At 43.1% G+C, this 23,865-nt stretch overlaps 1 protein-coding gene across 2 annotated transcripts in view; it reads left to right on the top strand.

Annotated features, from left to right (window-relative positions):
* Window positions 1-394: 394 nt before the first annotated feature.
* adamtsl5 (ADAMTS like 5) overlaps window positions 395-23,865 on the top strand; it is a 63,666-nt gene continuing 40,195 nt past the window's right edge. Inside the window, exons 1-2 of one of the 2 annotated variants that reach the window (XM_082515555.1) lie at window positions 395-1,235; window positions 6,626-6,727. In XM_082515555.1, the coding sequence (XP_082371681.1) occupies window positions 1,216-1,235; window positions 6,626-6,727 (122 nt within the window). In that variant the 5' untranslated portion in view covers window positions 395-1,215. The remainder of the gene's footprint in view (window positions 1,236-6,625; window positions 6,728-23,865) is intronic. The other variant, XM_082515556.1, reaches the window with a different exon arrangement.

Here is a 23,865-nt window from a genome sequence, read left to right as displayed (position 1 = left end):
GTTTCGACAACAGTTTTATGTTAATGTAAAACTATTTGTTTTATGTGTGTGTGTGTGTGTGTCTGTGTCAGAGGGAGTGTTCGCCCAGGGCGCCAAACAGGCTAGGACCGCCACTGATGAGGAGGATGACTTGAAGGAAGAAGATATTTTCATCAAATACAGTTAAAAATATTTTAACTTTATAAAAATGTAACAAAAGTGCTTTTGAACTACAATAGTAAAAGCTCTCAGTGTTACATTTGCCCCCAAGCGCTACTTTCTACTTGATTGATATAAATTGTGTTTTTACTGAAGGTATTAAATGGTACTGTTACAGTGCAGACATATATGTTCCTTCAAAGATGTCTGTTGTGAGTTGCTCCATTTCCAAAGTTGAACTGATCGTAGTGAGGTGAAGGGATGGTAAGTTTTACCGCCTCTGAGTTCCGACGCGCTGCTGTGCTGTGACGGGGGAGAGAGGCGTGTTCACGGCAGGAATGCAGCGCTCAGGTGGAGAAAGAGAGAGGGCAGCAAAGAGAGAGAGGGAGACACACGGACACAACAGCAGCAGCCGAGCTGTGGACAAGTGGGATCGGCCCGTGGCCCCCGTGCTCCTGAGAAGTCGTCCCCGCTCCTCTGTGCGCACTTTGGCCGGACTGAGAGGAAGGTCACGAGGAAAATAGAGGGGAAAGTGCCACCGGCGCTACCTGCTGCGACCACAGTCAACCGGGAGTCACCTGCCGGGAGGCAAAAGTGCATTTTAAGCGTAGTTGTAGGAACACGTTGGAGTCGTGGAAGATGGTTTATAAGAAGCTCTTTTTTTAAAGGACAAAGTGCCCTTCGTGTCACTTTTTGCACTTGCGCGTCCAGCAAAGGAGGTCTTACAAAAATTAACGTATTTATTATTTTCAGGCTTTACTTGTAACTGATGTCATGTGTTTTGGGAAGTGGGACGCAGCTGTTTGGATGGACAGGCACTTCAGCTGAGAGAGAGTGAAAGACAGAGACTTCCTTCAGAGTGTCTGCTAAAAAAACAGCGAAGGCAGAAGGAAGAAGCCTCCAGCAGACGCAGGGACATGGATGGTATCGCTGTCTTTGAAATCCGTGTGTCGGCGCAGTCTGCAGATTGGGTGCACAGCGCGTCCGAGCCGTGACAGTTCATCATGACAGAGAATCCAAACTGCACCTGAGCGCGAATGTAACGTTACCGGAGCCCACTCCACTACAGGATCCACGATGTCCTCAGTCCAGACGAGGTAAGAACGAGGGGCTGTAAACGATCTCTCTGATCAAGTTTATCTTCCACCCGCAGGTGGGATTAATATACTGTGATTTCTAATACGAGTCCAGCTTTGATAAGAGGCGACAAATTCCAGAGAAGCAACATGGAGCCGTCTGTCCTCTGGAAGGAGGAAATATTTGGTGGCTTTAAATATTTACCTTGAGTTTTTTTTTTTTTCTTGCAAGGAGCTGCAAAGCCTTGAACATTTCTTGCACTGCATTGAAGGATGGGAGGTGATAAATTCCAGGGACAGTTGAGTTTTTCTCTTCCCCAGTGGGTTGGACGGTGTTTGTTTTGTGGTTTGATCCATTCCAAGAAGTTCAAGGAAAACTTGTGCTGTGGGGCATCTTTTCTCAGTTGTTTTGGAGCATATTTGAAAAACCTCGTTGCTCGGGTGCTTCTGTATTTCGCTTTATTTGGTTTGTGCATTTGGTTTGACTTGGAGCAGCTTAGTTGATCCTGCAGTCGCCTGTGAAGCCAGGGGCAGAAGTCATATCCAGTCTGCTGTAGGCTACTTCCTACCAGAGGGTGAGGTAATCCCCCTGCCATATCAGTGATATTACAAGTCCCGACTCCACATTCCACACGCCCTGATACTCTACCTTTATCTCCTAAATGTCACTGCCTATAAATACCCTGGTAATATTTTATCTAATCCTTACCCTGCAACAGAGAACACAAACACAGAGGACTGCAGAGAGACTCAAACTTTGCAAAGCTTTTTTCATATCTGCCTCTCAAATGGACCTGGTGTGCATTTGATGCCGTGCATCAGGGCACATTTGTAGGACCGCTGTCAGCCAGGCTGGTGTGCAGCAGGAGAAAGAGGAGAGAAAGAATTGGCTCAGGGCACATTTTCTGTGTCGGGTAACTCTTCAGAGGAATGTTTGTTTGGGAAGGAGCTGTCAGACTCATGAACAGGTTTAATCTTCTTACCATGGAACACTGAGCATATAGCTTCAAAACGAGGACACTAATTTGGTGTAACACGCAACGATGTCACTCTCTCCTCCAGCAAGGAATTTCAATCCTTTTCTCTCGCCTGGGATTTGCGCTTTAAGCACTAGAGAAAGACATTAGTGTTTTTTTTTTTAAGTGGCTCTTTGTAATTGATGGATTATCCTTGATGTGTAACGAAAGACAAAAAGTTATGCAAGCCTCAGTTTTCTTCTAATAAATACAATGTTCTTAATTTAACAGATACAAAGCTGAGGTACATGATTTTGCACTCCAGTTTTCATTTTTACAGACATTTTCTGCAATGGCCTCTACGTGCATATAAAGCATCTGGTCCATGATGAAGATTGAAGGTAGTTTTTGAAATTATGAAAATATCTCCTGTATTTTGGCTGTAACTGCTATCACACCTGAAAGCCTGAGACTCCATTAGAGAAGCAGGTGATAGTACCATGAAAACCACTGGAACCGAGGGAACAACATTGATCATCAGGCAACAAGTGAACGGGCAGTGCTTGAAATGCTGGAAACAGGAAAAAATGGGGATAATGATCATAGAGACTTTGATGATGGCTATATTAGAAAATCATAGCAGTGCCAAGAGGGCAGGTCTTGTGGAGGGTACCCTGTATGTTGTGGTTACTAGCTTCAGAAAGCTGTGAATAGTAATGGCCATGGGGAGATTCTTGCTCTTCTAAAAGACTTGCTAAAATGTAAAGGCTGCTAAAAGTTTATGGAGCAAGTGCAAACCTCCAGAAAAATGTGGAAGTACCAACAACAAGCAGTTTCTCTAATGGCCATGTGAGGCTGGCTCCAAACTGAATCAGTCCCCAAAGGCTGCCATGTTCAAATCTGGCATTTGAACATGGCAGCCTGGGACAAAAAACATTTCAGTCTCTTTCTATTGATAGTCTCCCTCCATAATAACTGTACAGGAGCTGGATTTTTTTAAACTCACCTGTTCAGATATTTAAAATGCTGAAAGTTGGTTAATGGACGCAAATAAATGTAGTCCAGGCCGAGTGCCCAATGAGGCCTGGGTTTGCTAGGCCTTCACTCCATTTTTAATGGAAACATCTCACAAATGAAGTGACCTGTTTTGTAGTACTGACCATCCAAGAAATCTGTGCCTTAAATTTGATGAGTAAAATTCGAGTATAGGGATGGGTACCGGTATCCGGTGCCACGATGGCACCGGTTCTGACATAAACGGTAGTAACCAGACCGAAAAGCAGCGCACATTTCGGTGCTTTATTTCCTGAGCTGTGATACACTTCTAGCCAATCATTTTACGTTTCCGAGGATAGTAGGCGGGGCCAGGTACGTACGTTCTGTTAGAGCAGAGCTACAGATTAAAATGTCCAAGGCGAAGCGGTCAAAAGTCTGGCTGTACTTCACAGCAAAATATGCAAACTCAGCAGCAACAAGTGCTTTAAGCTGATACTGTGATACTGTCAAAGGAGGTAACACCTCGAATCCGATGAAACACCTGGTGACGCATAGCGTTTTTTTTAAAAGCCGAGGAATGCGCCGTATTTGATAGCTTGCTGCGAGACCTCACACCGTGCACGTCGGGTGGGTTGCCAGTTATCGGACCCGGAGCAACATCCCCCAAAAACCCGAAGAGGAGAGTCCTGGCCCCTAGCCCTGCCAGTGTAGCAGAAATGATGAGGATGATGATGCAGCAGCAGCCGTTCTTCTCTGCATGAGTAGCTTAATGTTGTTCGTGTGTAATTTACGTTGAGTAGGCTAACCACGTTATTACATTAATGCATGTAAGGTGAACTAGCAAACACCGTCGTAGCTACATGCGGCTGTCTTCTTGTTTGATGGCAGATGCTCCCTTCACCCTGGCCAAAAAGGCTAAAATGACCAAAGAAAAAGTGGAAAACAGCTGAACATGAGAGGTTTTTGGACAAAGTTTGTGTTTTTTCCATTGTTTAAGCATTGCTTCCAGCCAAGAGTGATGCCATATATGCCCCATAGCTGCAGAAAAGGCTAACATTGTTATCTTTTTACAAAAAAACCCAGCTGAACATGAGAGGTTTTTGGACAAAGTTTGTGTTCTCCATTCTTTAAGCACCGGTTCGAGCACCGTTTAAGCACCGGCACCGTTTCAAAAGTACCGATTTGGCACCGGTATCGGATAAAACCTAAACGATACCCATCCCTATTCGAGTATCTTTTTAGCTTGATACTAATTAGCAGATCTGTGCACCTACACGTTTGCCTATGAATACAGCTTGCTAGCATTAGCTGATAACTGATACCTTCACTTCTGGCTCCAAAGATACATCCAAATCACCAATGGTGAGGCTTGGAAATGCATAGTCCAGGGTGATGTTGCATTACAGTCTTATACAGTCTTTGGTTTGGAACTTTGTTTATGCTGTCCATAATCAAATGTGCCTACATGTGAGAGTTAGGGCCCTTTCATATAGAAACTGCAACATGCTAGCTGCGACAGTATAGCTGTGTGACCAATAGAAGTTCAGAGCCTGTAGTACGAATGAAGATCATGAGTGGAAGCAAGAAAGTGATGTAGTACAGCCAGAGCCCAGCGCAGTGCACGCCGCTTCCTGTGTGAAAAGGGTGGATGTGAACCATGGAGCAATGGAAGAAGGTGGTTCAGGTTGCAAAGACAGGATTATTTGGACCTGTTACAAACTTCTTTGTTGTGGATGCCACAGGACATCTTCTGGGTTGTTGTGGAGTCCACGCCTTAATGGGTCAGAGCTGTTTGATGGGAGACCTACATGAGCGAGCAGATGGTTTTAATGTTGGAGCTGATTGGAGTAATGTTGCCGCAAGGAAAAAAGTACTGCATCACAATTTGCCAGTTACATCTGTGAATTATCCAGTCTTCATTTTAAACTCTGGGGCTGGCTGGTTTAAATCTCAGTGCTCCCTGGGAGCTGTAATTAAGAACACATCAGTCAAACAGTCAGATTCAGATTCTTCAACTTAGGTCCTCATACATTTTTAAGAGTAAAAAGGCCCATACATGGAAGGAAGGCAACTGTACCATTATTATAACTGTATTATTACATTTATTTAAGCTTCTTATTATACAGATAAAGATACTGAATTCTTTATAACATTTTAATTATTTATTAATCGAAGAACCACATTTGTAAAGTAAGTAAAATTGTATTTATATATCACTCTTCAAGTCAAATATCATAAGGTGCTTAGAGTTAAAGTTTAAAGAGATTTAGTGAAAGAGACCAGCGAGTCCACAGATCTCAGGCTCAGAAGAAAAGAGATCAAGAGTCTGGGGGCCACTGTTGCTAAAGCTCCTTTAGTTTTGTATCCATACATCCACAGCAGGTCCTTATCACATGACCTCAGGGACCTGCTGTGGATGTATGGAGCTAAAGCTCTCTGATGTGCACTGCTGCTTGCCCATGCAGAGCTCTAACATTTTAAAACCAAAATCTTCAAGTGGACTCTGATGTTGATGGGGAGTACTTGGACTCTTAGTCTGAACAACCTGCACACGCTCCAGGGAGGACTTGTTAAGACAAGCGAACACAGGCGCCATCATACCGGAAACTCTCGTGATGATTCAACGTGGAGAGTTTGATGTCCGTCCAAGTCATGAAGTACTTCAGTTCTCAGTCACAGCTTCTCCCAGTTTAAAACTCTATGCAAAAAACCCTTTGTTTTTAGATACACCCAAATGACCTAAGACAAGAATAAAGGACAGGGCAAAAATAGTACTTTAATTCACAAAACAGATTATCTGCTCAAATAGGTCAGATCACAGCCACAGCTACAAAAATACCCACATTAAAGATGTTTTCTTGAATGAAATCAAGGCATGAGAGTGATAATCAGGATGGGAGATGGTTCAGATGTGTCCTCGTCAGTGGAAATAATATTTTTGGTTTAGGTAAGGAACAGAGTATGCTGGAGGACGCAGGACGTCAACGTTGCAGTAGGAAGCTGGCAGGATGTCCAATCATTGCACTCTCACTTACTTTGTTGGTCAACGTCCAGAACAGAGCAAACTAAAATGAAACACTTATTGGTCATTTCATCTTTTTCACTGTTGTCACTTTGTGTTCCTCTGTCGGTACAAACAGAACAATCACTGACTTCAGGCAAACAACTGGAATGCTGTTATCGATCCAGCAGCAAAGTAAACTCTCGCTGTCTCTTGTGCCGATTTCTTGGAAAGAAATAATATATATATTATTTTAAATAATATATATTTATAAATAATAAATATGCCAATAATCAAAGACTTTTTAAAGTAAACCTCAGAAACTCCTATAATGTAAAACTAGTCTTTCCACAGGTGAGAGTAACAGAAGGTTAACAAATGGTAGAAGGTGGAATCCACTTTGAATGATTTCCTGTTGTGGATATTCACATTTATACACTTTCCATGTTACTTTGAAGCAGGTACTGGCTTATCTGCAGCGGCCCACGGGCTCTGTCGGAGACAAAGATGAAGCCATGCAGTCATTCCACAGACGGACGCTTTCTAGTGTCATGGACCAGGTAGATAAGGCTTTACTGCTCTTTGTGTCTATCTGAACTCAAGCTTTTACTCTTTAGTCTCTTTGTGTCCAAGGCGGACATGTGACGTTTTTGTCTGTTAGCAGGATGAACCTTTGTGGTACAATGTGAAAACTGATTGGTAACAAGGAATAACTGAACTGGATGTGATCTAAATCATAGCTTCTGCCACTGGATCATTAATGTTTTTAATTCATGATGTAGAAAATCTGACAGAGACTTGAAACTTGACTCCCAACCCTCAGGATACATTTATGTCTACTTAGTGTTTATGTTTTTTTAATCTAAGACAGGCTTCACTCTTTATGTGGATAGAAGACATTTTGAAAAGCCCATTAAAACATGGTGGGTTTAGCCCACATGTCATCACAACATCAGTTGCGTGCATCTCTCCACATTCTCATGTTGTGAGACCGTGACTGTCGGTGACCTGAGAGGCTCTGCTTCAATCAAAGTGGCTGTGAAAAGATAATCTCATAATCCCCGAAGTATGGTGGTGTACCAAGGTTGTTCTCCCTGTGGTGGAAGGAGCAAAGTGAAATCAAGTGAAGCAAAGCAAGCCAAACAAAGGGAAGGCACCATAGTTGAGTCTAGACATTTTGGCAGTGGCCATCTATAATTATTTTACAATTAACCACAATCCTCTCTGAGCGTTTAACCCTTTAAAGCCGGTGGGAGCGGGCACGCTCCGTTTTGCATAGCTATTTTTAAATCCCGGTAGAACTGCAACCACGTAAGCTAGCGCAATAATTTTTTTTGCATATGAAACTGGAGGAGTTGTACTTACATCTGATGCCATCAACTTGTCCTTGGTCACAGTTTCCTTCCACATATTTGCAAAAATTGCATAAAAACCACTTGCAGCAACAAAAACATAATATTCCAGAAACACGGTTTACCGATCCGATCAGCTGTTCGTAACACTTTGGAATAGATCATCAGCGCAAACGATCGCATGTCTGCCATTACCTGCCCGGAACCGGAAGTGACGTCATTTTCATGGAAATGTAGTTTTTTACCTTCAGGGCCTCATCAGCCTATACTGGTGTTTTTAAAAGTTATGTTTGACTTTATGACTTTCTGTATTGTTTTTGGGATGCTTAGAAGTCAAATTGTACTGCTGGAAATAGCTTATTTTGATGCATATGCTGTTTTTTTGCAAATTTGCATTATAATATTTATTTTCGTTTTTCCTGCAGTATATAAAAATTGGTGTATTTCAAAAATAAAACTATGAAGACACTCAAAATAAATTTCCTGTGGTGGGAAACTATTTTGTGCAACTTTTTTGTATTTACAGTTCTGAGGCATAAGCCTCTTAAATTTCTCTAGCTAGAAATATATGTTAAAAAAACAAAAACGATTGTCAGTTTTTTTTTGTAGTTTATTGCACTTTTTTGCAATTTATGTAGTTACTATGCACTTAATGCATACATATTATTAAAATTTGGGCTATAATGGTTGTATTGATGTATAGCAACTTGAAATGCTCCCTAAAATGGCTCCACAGCATGTAAAAATATAATATAAGCTCTGGCGGACTTGGTTCTATGGTAGGTCTTAAAGGGTTAACAAACAGTGATACTGGATTTCTTTTTTTCTTTTTTTACTACGTCTTCAAGTGAAACAGCTGCTGAGCCACAGAGACTTTTGCCTCGTCTTCAGAGAGGCTCACAGTCCCGAACCCTAACCCAGACCAAGGCCACTGACTACTTAGTAAGCACAGATCCAGGGATCAGAGCCGGAATCCGGCGCTTCAGACTGAACATCTGGTTCTTTCATTTTATTCAAACGCGTGCTCCACGTAAGCATCAGACCCTCCACCAGTCAGTCTTGGGTCATTAAATCTCAGGGTGGGTCAAAGGTCAAGTCTTGCCTCTGGTTGGAAGACATGTTGCTTTTCTAAACTTGGTGGGTGTGCAGATATTTGTAGGGCGCCATACAGAAACACTTACACCGAGATCCCACACAAAGAATTTAAATGAGCAGAGATCTTGAATTGAGGTGTCTCCGGTGTTGACGTGACTCTCGGCTTCCAGGAGGTCAGAGGTCACATTCTCACCTGCAGCATAATCAAGCCAAAGCGGTATAATAGAATCCGTGTAATTGCATGATAGCTGTGTGGAGCTGTTGTTTATTTGTGCAGGGTGGGAATGTGAGAGCTACCTGTCTGTTAGGGCGTGTTTAAGGCAAGGTTCGTGAGTTCACTCACATTACAATGTAAGGGTGGGGAGAGTGCAGAGAACTTTACCTTTCTTAAGACCTGCTGACGTTAGACACAGGTGAGGTACCTGTCTACATATGGGTTTGTTGCCAAGTCACAGTCACTGCTCATGGCAACCCACTTTGTGAGTCATCATAAGGAGACCAGACCAAACCAGTGTTTCAAGTCAAAATTTTATGATCTGTCGATGGCATATGTGCAATATTCCAGATCTACAGCCCAGTGAAGCCGGTGCATGTGATTCATCTGTGGTTATAGGTGATGTTGCTCCACAGACACTCTTAAAAAGGTCAACAGAGAGATGTGTAGGTGTGCGTACTGTGTAAGAGCTGTTGTTATGCATTGTTAAATATGACACAAAACACAAAAGCATAGATTATAATTATAGACTGTATATAAAAGATGGTGACTGCCTGTCAGAAGGACTGCATGAGGATCAGGTGCTGAACAACCAAAACTGGCACACATGTACACCCTCGCTTACTTAACTATATCAAGGGTCTTACCTGTTGGCATGTGGTTGCTAGGCAACACATGATGCTACCTAGCAACCACCTTCAACCGCCGTTTTAGTTTACTAACAGGTTAAATTAGGCCATCTACATCTTTGCACCTATAATACCTCAGTATCATAACCTGTCATTTATATCCACAAAGCTTGAATTGTGCAGGATATATTATGACACCATCATGTTCTCCAGGCAACAACAGACTAAACTCACAGAACAAATAATACTACAGCATAATAGCAAGTACTGCTAAATAAAACTGAAGCACTTTAACCCTGTATTCTTTCTAATGGTAAGTAGAGGGTGAAGTGTATGAGGAAACTGCCCTAATATTCACTTCATGTATAACCTGTTGGAGGTCCCATTTTTTAGGGCAGAAATACCGGGGTAACTCGCATATCTCACGGAGGAATAAACCATACACACGTTGTTTAGAGTTTTACATCAGAGGGACACACCTTCCTCTGCGCCACCATTTATTACACACACACTTCCGTATTTATACCTTTCAGGTTAAGAGCACATACATATATGACAGGGCAACACCCCCACTTGCTCTTAACACTATACATTACACATTTACATGATATACATATTTACATGATATTCACATATCAACATTTTATGTTCCAACCAAAATATGCGTAAATTCATCTATTTTCACTTTACTTACAGCCTTAGTCATGATGTCTGCTACCATGTCTTCTGTTGCACAATATTTAACTTGTACTTCCTTCTCAGTTATAGCAGACCTAATAAAGTGATACTTGATATCGATGTGTTTACATCTTTGACGGTTTATAGGATTTTTGGACAATGCAATTGCACCTTGATTGTCTGCAAGAATGGTAACTGGTGAATATTGCCTTTCAATGTCCATGCCATTAAGTAGCTGTGAGAGGTATAAGCTTTCTTGTACTGTGGCGGCCATCGCCATGTACTCTGCCTCGCACGTTGACAAAGCTACTGTAGCTTGCTTCCTGGTTTTCCAGCAGATCACTGGCCCATTTTTGGATAGTACAAAACAATAACCCGTTGTACTTCTCCTGTCACTCAAGTCTGTGGCCCAATCTGCATCGCTGTATGCTATAAGATTTAGGTTTCCTTCTATCCTTTTATAGCACAGCTCTTTGTTTAGTGTCCCCTTAAGGTAACATAATACATGTTTTGCTGCTGTCCAATGATGCTCTTTTGGCTCAGACAGGGATTGTGACAGTTTGCTCACTATCCAACTCAAATCTGGTCTTGTACATGTCATTAAGTAAATCAAACTGCCCACTAATTCTCTATATTTTCCTGAATCAACTGATTCACCATGTGCACCAAAATCATTTTTGAGTTCACAAGGAGTAGAACGTGGCTTACAGTCAGACATTTTGAACTTTTCCAGGATTTTTGTGATGTACCGTGTCTGATTTAGTCTTATCTCATGGTTCTCTTGTATACAGTCAATACCCAAGAAATGTTTGAGCTCACCAAGATCCTTCATTTTAAATTTCTCATCCAACATTTGTTTCACGTTTCTGATAGCGTCCTCACCGTTGGCAGCTATGATTACATCATCAACCCAGATGATAAGAATCACTGTCTCACTCGCTGTCTGTCTGGAATATACACAATGGTCTACAGGATTTTGTTTGTAACCTTTTTCACATAAATGGTCATGTAACATCTTATTCCAGTTCCTGCCAGATTGTTTCAAACCATATAGTGATTTGTTTAGTTTACAGACCAGTTTTTCACCTGTGTCTGATTTTACTTCAAAACCTTCTGGTTGCTGCATATACACCTCACAATCAATTGGGGCATGCAAATAAGCAGTCTTCACGTCCATTTGATGGAGTTTAAAGTTGTGCTGTACTGCTAATTGCATCAGCGTACGCACTGACGTCATATCTGCAGTCGGCGAAAAGGTTTCTTTGTAATCAATGCCTTGGACTTGGCTATAGCCTTTAGCAACATATCTTGCTTTAAATGTTTTAGTCTGATTTGGGTTCTCTTTTATCACATACACCCATCTCCCCCCCACTGCATTTTTACCTTCTGGCAGCGTGGTTAAAGTAAACGTATTATTGTCTTTCAAGGATCTCATTTCATCTTCCATAGCATCTGACCAACACTTAGAGTTCGATGACTGCATAGCTTCTTCAAAAGTCTTTGGTATGTCGTACATCACCCTGTAACAGTAATCTACAGTCAGTGATGTTTGGTCGTCTTCTGCAGTTTGGACATAGTCTTTCAGGTAATCTGGCCTTCTCCTGTTTCGTTTGGGATATCGTTCAGACTCTGTTCTATCACTCTGTTTGTCTGAGTTTTGTGCATCATTTATGCCATTGTCCTGAATGTCACTTTCAGGTTCCAGGATCATACTTTCATCTGATCTCTGGTCATTCCCTGTTTTGTCCTTTCTAGCGGGGTACTTCAAGATGTCCCCTGGAGTCAAATCATCATCTCCATTGTCATCAACCTGAGTGGTCTGGGTTTGGTGCTCAACCACACTTTTAGTGAGGAACTTGACCAACCTATGTCTAAGAACTCGTCCTGTTTTAGGGTAGTAGATTAGATACGACGGACTGTTTTTATCGTAACCCACAAAAACTCCTTCGTCACATCTCGTGTCTAACTTTTTTTTGTTGTGCCCGTAACCGTAGCAAACTGATCCAAAAATCCCCATCCTCGACATGTCTGGCTTCTTTCCTGTCAGGATGTAATAAGGGGTTTGCTTTGTGCGTCTGTTGTAACACCTATTACGAATTACTGCGGCAGTCATAACAGCATAAGTCCATAATCTTTTTGGCAGGTTACTTTCGATCAACATACACCGTGCCATTTCAAAAAGTGTTCGCCATTGTCTCTCGGCAGTCCCATTCTGATGAGGTGAATACGGCGCTGATGTCTCATGCCTTATCGTGTTTTTATTTAACAATGTCTGAAACTCTTTAGATGTAAATTCAGTTCCATTGTCTGATCTGATTCTCTTTACTTGCCCATAGGGGGCGACGTCTGCCAAAAACTTTTCAGTTGCTTTTACGGTGTCACTTTTAGCCTTTAGAAAGTACACAAACATTGTGCCTGAGTAATCATCAGTAAATGCTAACGTGTACCTGAACCCGTCTTTAGCTTCTGGTTCTATCGGTCCAGCTAAGTCAGTGTGCACTAGCTCTAATGCTTCTTCTGCTCTTTCATCAGGCTCTCTATTCCTGGTTTGGATAAATTTGCCTTTTGTACACACTTCACAGTCTTGGTAATGTTTAGCTTTACCTTTTATTTTCATACCCTCGGTAATGTTCTCTAGTTTAACCAAGTCTTCATAGTTGCAATGGCCGAGGATTTTGTGCCAAGTTTCTACATCATGACAGCCATTGCATTCGTCGTTGTCAACATAATGATCAGATGTAACACTGTTCAAATAGTATAGGCGTTCATATTCACTTATCTTAAACCTTGTCCCGTTCTTATGGATAAGCTGGTTGCAGCCCTTCTTGAAGGTTACTGAGGCTCCTTTGGCCGTCGCCGCCTGAACCGAGAAGATATCTTGCGGGTAAGAGGGAATGTAAAGTGCTCCCTCCAGTGTCGCCTTCACCTTTCGTCCCTCGCTGTCTTGTAGATAGACCTCCACATCTCCCCTCTTCAGTGCGACCCCACTCGTCCTGGTCCCGTCAGCTAATTCCATGAAGTGTCTTCCAGGTGTGAATGTCTCATCAAAACTCTTAAATCTCTGAATGTCCATAATAATGTGAGAAGTGGCCCCTGTATCAACCATTAGGCCTCTCTGTTTCAGCCCTTGATTTCCACAGTCTTTAGCTTTGAACGCGAAACTATGATCTTCTGCATCGGTTACGTGTTTAGCAGTAATCTTCTTTCGTCGGCGACAGTCGCTGTCCTTATGCGTTGAGCTTTTACAGTAACCGCACCACTGCTTCACTTTTTGTTCTTTCCTTTCGGTCTTTGTGTAACACTCACGTGCTATATGACCCTCTTTTCCACAATTGTAACATATGATTTCTGCATTGTCTCTCTCTTTCTTCCAGTTATTTGCCTTCATCACATTGTCTTCAGAACATGTGGCCTTTTCGGTGCTCTCGTAGCTTCTTAATTTAGCTTTGAATTCACTAAATGTCCTTGCTTTGTCACTGTGGGTTACATGTATGGCAAACGGCTTGAAAGATTCAGGCAACCCTTTTAGCACCATTGCAATAAGTAGTCCATCACTTAATGTCTCTTCTGCATTCCTCAGAGCTGTAATGGCAGTCTCAGCCCTTATCATATAGTCTGTGACGCTCTCACTGGGCGTTTTCTGTAGCGACGTTAGCTCCGTGTACAGGCTAATCACGCGTGGTGTCCCCTTACCGGCGTAGTGCTCTCTCAGAATTTCCAACGCTTTCCGTCCGTCATCCTTGGCATCTCTCATCACGAGTGAAAGACTTCTATCATCCAATACTTGGATTAGCTCTGCATAAGCTACTTCATTCTTTTCATCCAAGTCCTTGTCTTCTTCCTCCGACTCGCCGGGCTCATTCAGAATGGCAGCCTTTAGCCCAAGTAGCCACAGGTATCCCAGGAACTTTGTTTCCCACAATTCGTAGTTTCTCTCGTCTCCGTCGAAGCATAGACGGTTCCACCGGCTTCCCACATCCCTTCTGGGCCCATAACCTGTTGGAGGTTCCATTTTTTTAGGGCAGAAATACCGGGGTAACTCGCATATCTCACGGAGGAATAAACCATACACACGTTGTTTAGAGTTTTACATCAGAGGGACACACCTTCCTCTGCGCCACCATTTATTACACACACACTTCCGTATTTATACCTTTCAGGTTAAGAGCACATACATATATGACAGGGCAACATAACCTCAGTGCGTTCTTATTGGATTTGTGGTTTGTTAGTTTCATGTCCAAGAGCAACATAGATGATAAATAACTGTATTCTTTTGGATGTGGCTTCCTACCAATTAATAAGTCAGTACCATATAAACATGCAGTGTTCCTCAGTTTCTCAGTTTGAGCTGCTCTTCACTCATCATGTCTTGTTTTAAACATCTGTATGGCAACAGCCAAACGCTCCACATGAAGCTTCTCAAAAGGCCTTAAAAACCAGTGGGTAATGTCATGGTGACTAGCATCTTTTATATATGGTTCATGGTTGTAATTGATCAGACTGAGCTGACTGTGACAGGAAGATGGCGCCTTTGCTCGGCTTGCCGTCTACCTGCCTATGCTGTGTTGTATTTTATGCTTTTATATCAGCCCTGACGTTTAATATATGGAGCTATGCTGCTGTGATTTACGACCGTTCTTCCTTGCTCCACATCAAAGACTCTATGGAACGTCTTTATGATGACTGGGACAGTTATAGAAAAACTTTCCCCCCACCATTTGTGCACTCTTCCACCTCACCGGATTACTTCTTGCTACCAGCGAAACATGCCCTAAGCAATTCCAAGAAGAAATCGAGGAAAAGAGGCTGTAGGGCCGGCATCCAGGTACACATCAGACGAGCCTACAGAACGGAGATTTCCCGACTCGTCTGGAGGCGTCCCCGGTTTCTGCTGCCAGTTACCCTTCCGGATTTGATTGGAAATACGTACTTGCAGCCACTACAGCGTGGATCCTGCCCATCTGATGCTCTGGATTTTGCCAATTATCTCCCCACCGCTGCGCCTTCACAGCCCGCATCGCACAACCGGTGGTTGGCCCCGCCGGTTCCGTGGCGCTGCTGGAGACCTCGCGTGCGGGCACGGTGTTTGCTGTCAATTCCACTCCGACAAGCTGATGGGAAACCTGCACTGCCAGCTTTTAATCGGATCGCGCTCTTGAACGCCCGCTCCATCGCAAACAAATGCCATGGCCTCTCTGTGTGAGGATCTAAACGTATTCTACGCTAGATTCGACACAGCGAACACCATGAGACCGGACAGTGTGCGCACCGCGGATGACGTCAGTGCGCACACTGTGTCTGAGGAGGATGTGCGGAGGTGCTTCAGGAAGGTGAACGCACGCAAAGCTACTGGTCCGGACGGGATTCCCGGCCGCGTCCTCAAGTCATGCGCGGCTCAGCTGGCTGGAGTGTTCACGCACATCTTCAACCTTTCCCTCTCTCTGTCTGTAGTCCCAGCCTGCTTCAAAATGGCCACCATCGTCCCTGAACCCAAATCCTCCACCATCTCCTCATTGAACGACTGGCGACCTGTAGCCCTGACCCCCATCGTAAGCAAATGCTTCGAGAAGCTGGTCAGGGACTTCATCTGCTCTGCACTACCCGACTCACTGGACCCTCTACAGTTCGCATACCGCCACAACAGGTCCACTGATGATGCCATAGCCCTGACACTACATACTGCCCTGTCACACCTGGAGAAGAGAGACACGTATGTGAGAATGCTGTTTGTAGATTACAGCTCAGCATTCAATACCATCGTTCCCTCGAAGCTGGACAGGAAACTGCAGGATCTAGGACTGAGCAGCTCCCTCTGCAGCTGGATCCTTAGCTTCCTGTCTGACAGACGCCAAGTGGTCAGACTGGGCAGCATCACCTCATCCCCCGTCACACTGAACACTGGTGCTCCACAGGGGTGTGTACTGAGCCCTCTCCTGTACTCACTCTACACCTACGACTGCACGGCCACTAACAACTCCAACATCATTGTGAAGTTTGCGGACGACACTACAGTGGTGGGTCTTATCACCAACAGTGATGAGACAGCTTACAGGGAGGAGGTCAGCGCCCTGACCCACTGGTGTCAAGACAACCATCTCACCCTCAACGTCGCAAAGACAAAGGAATTGATAGTGGACTTCCGGAGGTGCAGAGAAGTACACACCCCCATCACCATCAACGGCGCTGCTGTGGAGAGAGTGAGCAGCTTCCGGTTCCTTGGTGTACATCTGGCTGAGGATCTTACGTGGTCAGTACACACAAATAAAACAGTGAAGAAGGCGCAGCAGCGCCTCTTCTTTCTCAGGAGACTGAAAAGATTCGGCATGAGCCCCCGCATCCTCAGGACCTTCTATCACTGTGCCATTGAGAGCATCCTCACTGGATGCATCACCACCTGGTATGGCAACAGCACCGCCTACAACTGCAAAGCTCTCCAGCGAGTAGTGCGGTGCTCTGAACGGATAATTGGAGGTGAGCTTCCCTCCCTCCAAGACATCTACAGGAAGCGGTGCCTGAGGAAAGCGGGGAGGATCATCAAGGACTCCAGTCACCCCAGCCATAAACTGTTCAGACTACTTCCATCAGGAAGGAGGTTCTGCAGCATCCGGTCCCGTACCAGCAGACTGAGAGACAGCTTCTTCCACCAGGCCATCAGACTGCTGAACACGTCATAGACACCTCAGCTTCACTACTGGAACTTTAACATTATGCACTCCATACTGTACAATAACGCCACTGTTTTGCACGTCTCACTCTGTATATTTTATTTTATATATTTTATTTATTGTTTACTCTATTTAATTTGTAAAATATGTGTACACACACACACACACACACACACACACACACACACACACACACACACACACACACACGTAGAAAAATATTTAGTATACACATCCAGAAATGCATATACTATTATATATTGTACATATATTTATTAGTTTCAGATGTAGCCATTCTTGTATTTTGCTTGTTTACATTATTGTATTTTGCACAACTCTGTTGCTTGTGAAGCTCGCACACAAGAATTTCACTCAATGTACCTGCACATGTGATGTGACAATAAAAGTGATTTGATTTGATTTGATTTGATTTGAAACAAATCCTTCTCTCTGAATGAGCTCTTCACAAGGAAAAGCCTGGACTTTCTGTTTCTCACCGAAACATGGCAGAGGGATGGCGAATTTATTCACCTAAACGAACTGCGTCCTGCAGACTGCTCTTACTTGGGCGCCCCCCGTTTAGGTCGCCATGGTGGAGGTCTTGCTGTTGTCTTTAAGGACAGTTTCACCTGCAGAGGTATGCAAACTGAAAACTATTCTTCCTTTGAGTCGCAAACAATTAAGGTGGGCTCTACGAACATCTTTCATTGTGTTTTAGTCTATCGCCCTCCTGGCCCTGCTACTGAGTTCTTAAAGGATTTTATGGACTTCTTATCTTCTATTATCAAGCTGGAGAAAGTTTTAATTCTTGGGGATTTTAACATTCATATTGATGATGCCTCATCTAACTCTGCAGCTGAACTTCTATCTATATCCGAGTCTTTTAACTTTGTCCAACATGTCTCCGGTCCAACCCATGTAAAAGGCCATACCTTGGACCTTGTTTTTTCCTTTGGCCTCAACATTGGCAATGTGTTTGCTGAGGATGTACATTTGAGTGATCATAACTGTATCTTTGTTGAACTTAATTTTAGCTCTAAATAGACGCCTGTGAAGTTAAAAACTCATAGACGCATAATAACTGAGACTACTGCTGAGAGGTTCTCCATTATGTTTGACAGGTCTCCACTTGTTATGATGTAAATGTTCTTATTCAGTCTTTTAATAGGGAATGCACATCCATTTTGGATCAAGTGGCACCTATTAAAACAAGCTCGGCTTTACAAAAGAAGACATGCCCTTGGATAAATGAGTCTATCTTAAACTTAAGGAGAATATGCCGCAAAATAGAACGACTATGGAAGAAAACCAAACTTGACGTACACAGGCTCCATCTTCGAGATCTCATGCTCTCCTTAAATGACACAGTGAGAACTGTTAGATCAGAATATTTTTCTAGACTCATAACAAAAAACAAGAGAAATCCCAAGTTTCTTTTTGACAAAGTTAGTGCTATTGTCTCCCCAGATGTGGTACCTTTAGATGTACACTCTAAAGTAGATGGTAATAAACTCCTCCAATTTTTTGTTGATAAGATTAATGACATCAATGCTAAAATCTCCCCAAAGCTTTCTTGTTCTCCGAGTCAGGCACTCCCTTTGTACTCCTGGTCGACTTTTACAACAGTAACATATGATGAAATAGCAGCCCTGGTGGACAAAATGAAGCCGTCCGAGAGCCCCTCAGACATTATCCCCACTAAGCTTTTTATTAATGCCTTTGACACCATTGGTCCTTGGGTTGTGAACCTTTTTAATGTTTCTCTTCAGACTGGGGTGTTCCCCAGCTTTTTTTAAACATGCCATTGTGGAACCAAGGCTCAAAAAACCCAACCTGGACTCAACACTACTTCAAAATTTAAGACCTATCTCCAAACTCCCATTTATGTCAAAACTCCTTGAGAAGGCAGTAGCTGTCCACTTTACGGCATACTTGGAGAAATATAACATCCATGACCGTTTTCAATCTGGGTTCCGTAAATTGCATTCCACTGAGACAGCACTACTGAAAGTTACTGATGATATTATGATGTCAGCAGACTCCGGAGAATACACAGTCCTAGTCTTGTTAGACCTCACCTCAGCCTTTGATATAGTCAACCATACCATAAATGGTAAATGGCCTGCATTTGTATAGCGCTTTATTCAGTCCCTAAGGACCCCAAAGCGCTTCACACTACATTCAGTCATTCACCCATTCACACACTGGTGATGGCAAGCTACATTGTAGCCACAGCTGCCCTGGGGCGCACTGACAGAGCCGAGGCTGCCGGACACTGGTGCCACCGGGCCCTCTGACCACCACCAGTAGGCAAACATGGGGTTAGTATCTTGCCCAAGGATATTTGGCATGCAGCCAGGACGCAGCCTGGGATCAAACCACCGACCTTCTGATTAGTGGCTGACCTGCTCTGCCACCTGAGCTACAGCCACCCATCCTGATAAACAGACTGAGAGACCTGGTTGGGATGTCTGGCTCTGTTCTAGACTGGTTTTCATCTTATATATCTGAAAGGAGTTTTAGTGTGTCTGCAGACCAGATCATGTCGGAATCTACAGAGTTGTTGTGTGGAGTTCCTCAGGGCTCTGTGCTGGGACCTATTCTGTTTTTAATATACATTCTTCCTTTAAGTCAGATAATACAGCAGTTTCCTGAAGTATTTTATCATCTTTTTGCTGACGATATTCAGCTACATTATTCGTTTAAGCCTGCTGAAGCTCATAAGCTCTCCAATCTGATTGACTGTTCAACCATTGTTTAATGTTGGTTAAACAATAACTGCTTACAGCTAAACCCGGCCAAAACAGAAACTCTGATTATTGCACCAGGCAGTGCAATACCTGATATTAAACGGCGACTGGGTGACTTAGGTTCCTCACAGAAACATAACCTTAGAAACTTGGGTGTCATTTTTGATGAAGCTTTTTCTTTGGAGGGGCATTTAAATCAGACAGTAAGAACCTGCTTTTTTCACCTGAGGAACATTTCTAAACTTAGATCCATCGTGTCAACAAGTGAACTCAAGATGATAATACATGCTTTTATCTCTACAAGACTTGACTACTGTAACAGCCTGTTTACTTGTCTAAACATGAAAGGGCTAGCCCGCCTACAGGTTGTTCAAAACTCTGCAGCGAGGCTACTGACCCGCTCGAACAAGGGTGCTCATATGACCCCTGTTTTAATGTCGCTGCACTGGCTACCAATCAGATTCAGGTTCCATTTTAAAATTCTAGTTTTAACTTTTAGAGCATTACAGAGACAGCCCCCCCCCCCCCCCCCCCCACATTGCTGATCTGATTCATACACATACCTCCACTCGTAACCTGAGGTCAGCAAACCAAAACCTTTTAGTGGTCCCCCACACTCGTTTTAAAACCCAAGGGGACCGATCTTTCCAAGCTGTTGCACCCAGATTGCGGAATGCACTTCCCCTATTTCTACGGGGTTTGGACTCAGTGGAGACCTTCAAAAAGCAGCTAAAGACATTTTTATTTCAAAAAGCTTTTAATTAGACCAGGGTTTTCATGGTGTATTTTATGACTGTATTATGTTTTTACCTTGTAAAGCACTTTGTGTCATATGTCTGTGAAAGGTGCTATATAAATAAACTTTACTTACTTACTTACTACTTACTGTACCAACTGTAGCAAATGTTCACATTTGAAATGGTCAATAAATGGTCGGACATTTAATTGATTGTTGAAATGTTTTTCTTTTTAGTTAATAGTGAAAGTTGGGTTCAATTTCACCAAAACATAGATAGTAATCTGACAAGTAAACTAGTTATAAAGTAAATTACACCATGTGTTATATTGTTGTAATGTTGGAAAATATGATGCTTAAATATATTCAAGCAGCAGCTGATCTAATTTACCCACCGTTTTTAGATTAAATGAGTCGTAACTTCTAATGTAAAGTTCAACGTAATAAATGATATAACGTGTTTATCTCTAGCCTGGTTTATTAGCTTTACTCTTTTTGAATAAAAGCACAGCTGCTTGATGATTTTAGCCATATCCTGTTCGTCATTTGTTTAAAAATTGTTTGTGCTTTTTGGTCTTTTTCTAAAGTCATGAGCTCCACTAATGTCAGTCCAAATAAAAAACTAGTCTCACGTTGATTAGAGCCATTGCCCTCCCCCTGCCCTGCAGCTATTCGCTAATGTGCTGCTATAGTCTTAATAATGAGAGCAGGAGGAGGCGGGCTGACTCCTGCTCACCTCTGTGCAGGCCCCTGCAGTGAGGGGGCCAACCAGTCAGTCGCTGCTGCTGATCTTTTCATGTTCAACAACAGCAGCCAAAGATCAAGTGAAACTTGAGAAATGACTCAGTTTTGTGGGTTCCTTCATCGATCTACATTCACATAATGTTGTTTTTGTGAAACCATGCTCATTCATAAATGAGTAAGTGTTGCTTATCTCTGGAAAACTGATGATTCTTTTTAATGAACATAATAAAAAAGCAGTTCTCTTAACAAATATTGTCACTGAGAAAATGTGTTTATTATTGTAAATTGGCTGTAAGTGTGAATGGGTGTGTCTGTGTGTCAGCCTTCTGATAACGGGCAGCATATTCAGCATATATACTTTGCCTCTCACCCTTGACAGCTGGGAGAAGCTTCAGCCTCCTTGTGAGCCTGGATTTGAAAGGCAGTGAAGAAAGGGGAGGGTTGGATCACAACAAACCATTTAGCAAACAACATTCTGTTTTCTTTCTTGCATGTATATTATACTTCATTCCCCAACAAATGGTTTGCATATAGTGCATGATATGAAGGATTACATTTTTATTCTCTTTTTGTTGTGCAATCCCTCATTTCTCATGCAGCTCCATTCAAACTGGAACTAACTGAGTTAAAAAGAAGAAGATTAATGCAAGCTCAAAGTGGATTACATGTCTAAAACAAGCCTGCTAATTGATTTATTATAGGAAAAACACACCCATAAAAACATCTGTCCCGCCCAGGACACAGCACAGAACTGCAGCACAGGCCTGTTTGTTTTCACTCTCAAATACTCAAAGATATGGGAATGAATTACAAACACGTTTTGGGCTCTCGTGATCCTTGTACAGAGATTCAAATCTTAAAAACAGTGCAGTTGCATTTAGAGCTCCACTTTGATGATGATTACATGTATCTGGTGGAGAATCTGTCCTGTTCTACCAGAATAAAACCTACAGTGCAAAGACATGTACGCATTTTCATGGATGACTGCCATTTTGGAAAGAAATCAATTATATATGCTGTGCGAAATTCTTGAGCCAACCATCCATCTTCTTCCGCTTAGCTGGGATCAGGTCGCAGGGACAGCAGCTGAGGCAGGGTAGAGGGAGACCTCCCTCTCCCCTGCCACCTCCTCCAGCTTGTCCGGGGAAACACCAAGGCGTTCCCAGGCCAGCCGAGAGATATAATCTCTCCAGCGTGTCCTGGCTCTTCCCCGAAGCCTCCTCCCAGTGGGACATGCCCGGAACACCTCACCCAGGAGGCATCCTTGTCCGATGCCCGAACCACCTCAACTGGCTCCATTCGATGTGGAGGAACAACAGCTCTACTCTGAGCCCCTCCCGATGGCTGAACTTCTCACCCCATCTCTAAGGGAGAGGCCAGCAACCATTCCGCTAATTTCCTTTGACTAATTTCTGCCGCTTTTATTCGCGATCTCGTTCTTTCTGTCACTACCCACAGCTCGTGACCATAGGTGAGGGTAGGGGCGTAGGTTAACTGGTACTTTCACCCTCAGCTCTCTCTTCACCACGACAGTACAGCGTCCACATCACTGCACATCTCTGTCAATCTTCTGCTCCCCTCAGTTGTGAACAAGACCCCGAGATGCTTAAACTCCTCACTTGTCCCTGACCCAGAGTGGGCACTCCACCCTTTTCCGGCTGAGGACCATAGCCTCAGACTGGGAGGTGCTGATTCTCATTCCCGCCACTTCCCACTCGGCTGTGAACCGCTCCATTGTGACCTGGAGCCCACCACCTGATAAAGCCAACAGAACCACATCATCTACGAAAAGCAGAAACGAGATTCTGACACCACCCAAGTTGTTACGCCTAGAAATTCAGACCATAAAACTTACGAGTCCAGCGCTTGTTGAGACCAAGCTCTTCCAGCGGGTGTATAAGGATCAAATGGCCCGTAGTAACCCGCCAACCCTCATTATTTTATACTTAGCTAGGAAAAAGAGAAATATTTACATAATACAAAATTAGGCAAAAACAGAGTTTATACAATTATAACAAGCCTGAAAGTCAATATTTGGTATGACCATCTTTATTCAACACAGCTTGAACTCTTGTAGGCAAATCTACTTGTAATTTCTTTAAAAGTGGTCTTTAGGAATAGTTCTCCAAGCCACCCGAAGAACACCCAAAATGTATCTTTGGATGTTGGCTGCATTTTTTTGTTTTGCCTTTTTTTGTTGTTGTTCTTTGTCAAGGTGATCCCACTTTACAATAAAGTTGAGTTCCAGGCTCTGGGGAGGCCAATCCATGATTGATATTGTTTACTGGCACATCTTCTTTTGTCCCTGAAAGACACACTCACACCATGTTGAGACACGCCAAGTTTCTGGCTAATAGCTCTTTGGGGCTTATCGTGCTGGTGCAAAAGTACTAACTAAAGTACTAAGCATTGAAAAGAGCTTATCAGTTAATGTTAGATAGCTACCTAAAATCAATACATGCTCATTACATGTCACTGGCATAAGCATGCAGGGGTAGTAGTGACAAAACGAATCAAAATTTATTTCCAGTGTCCTCACTGACCACACAGGTTGTTGTGGTAAAGAAGTATTGGTGACTGTGCTTTATTGGCACGGTTAGAGGAAGTGTGTTTCCATGCAGTATCTGGTCTTTAAATCTAAAATCATTAGCCGTTTCCAGGTCCAAACTTTCAGGTCAGGGACAAATGTAAATCATGGCAGGATGCTGTAAACGGACCAAACTTCAGTCAGGAGAACAACTGAGATAATCCATCCACAATTTGGCTTAACAGAGCAGTTAAAAAACAAACAAAAGAAAGCCTTGTTTTGCTTTCCATGTGGATGTTTCTGTG

This window comes from Aulonocara stuartgranti, assembly GCF_965226115.1.
Source record: "Aulonocara stuartgranti genome assembly, chromosome: 1".
NCBI lineage: Eukaryota > Metazoa > Chordata > Actinopteri > Cichliformes > Cichlidae > Aulonocara > Aulonocara stuartgranti.
This window is presented reverse-complemented; position numbering and strand designations above follow the sequence as displayed.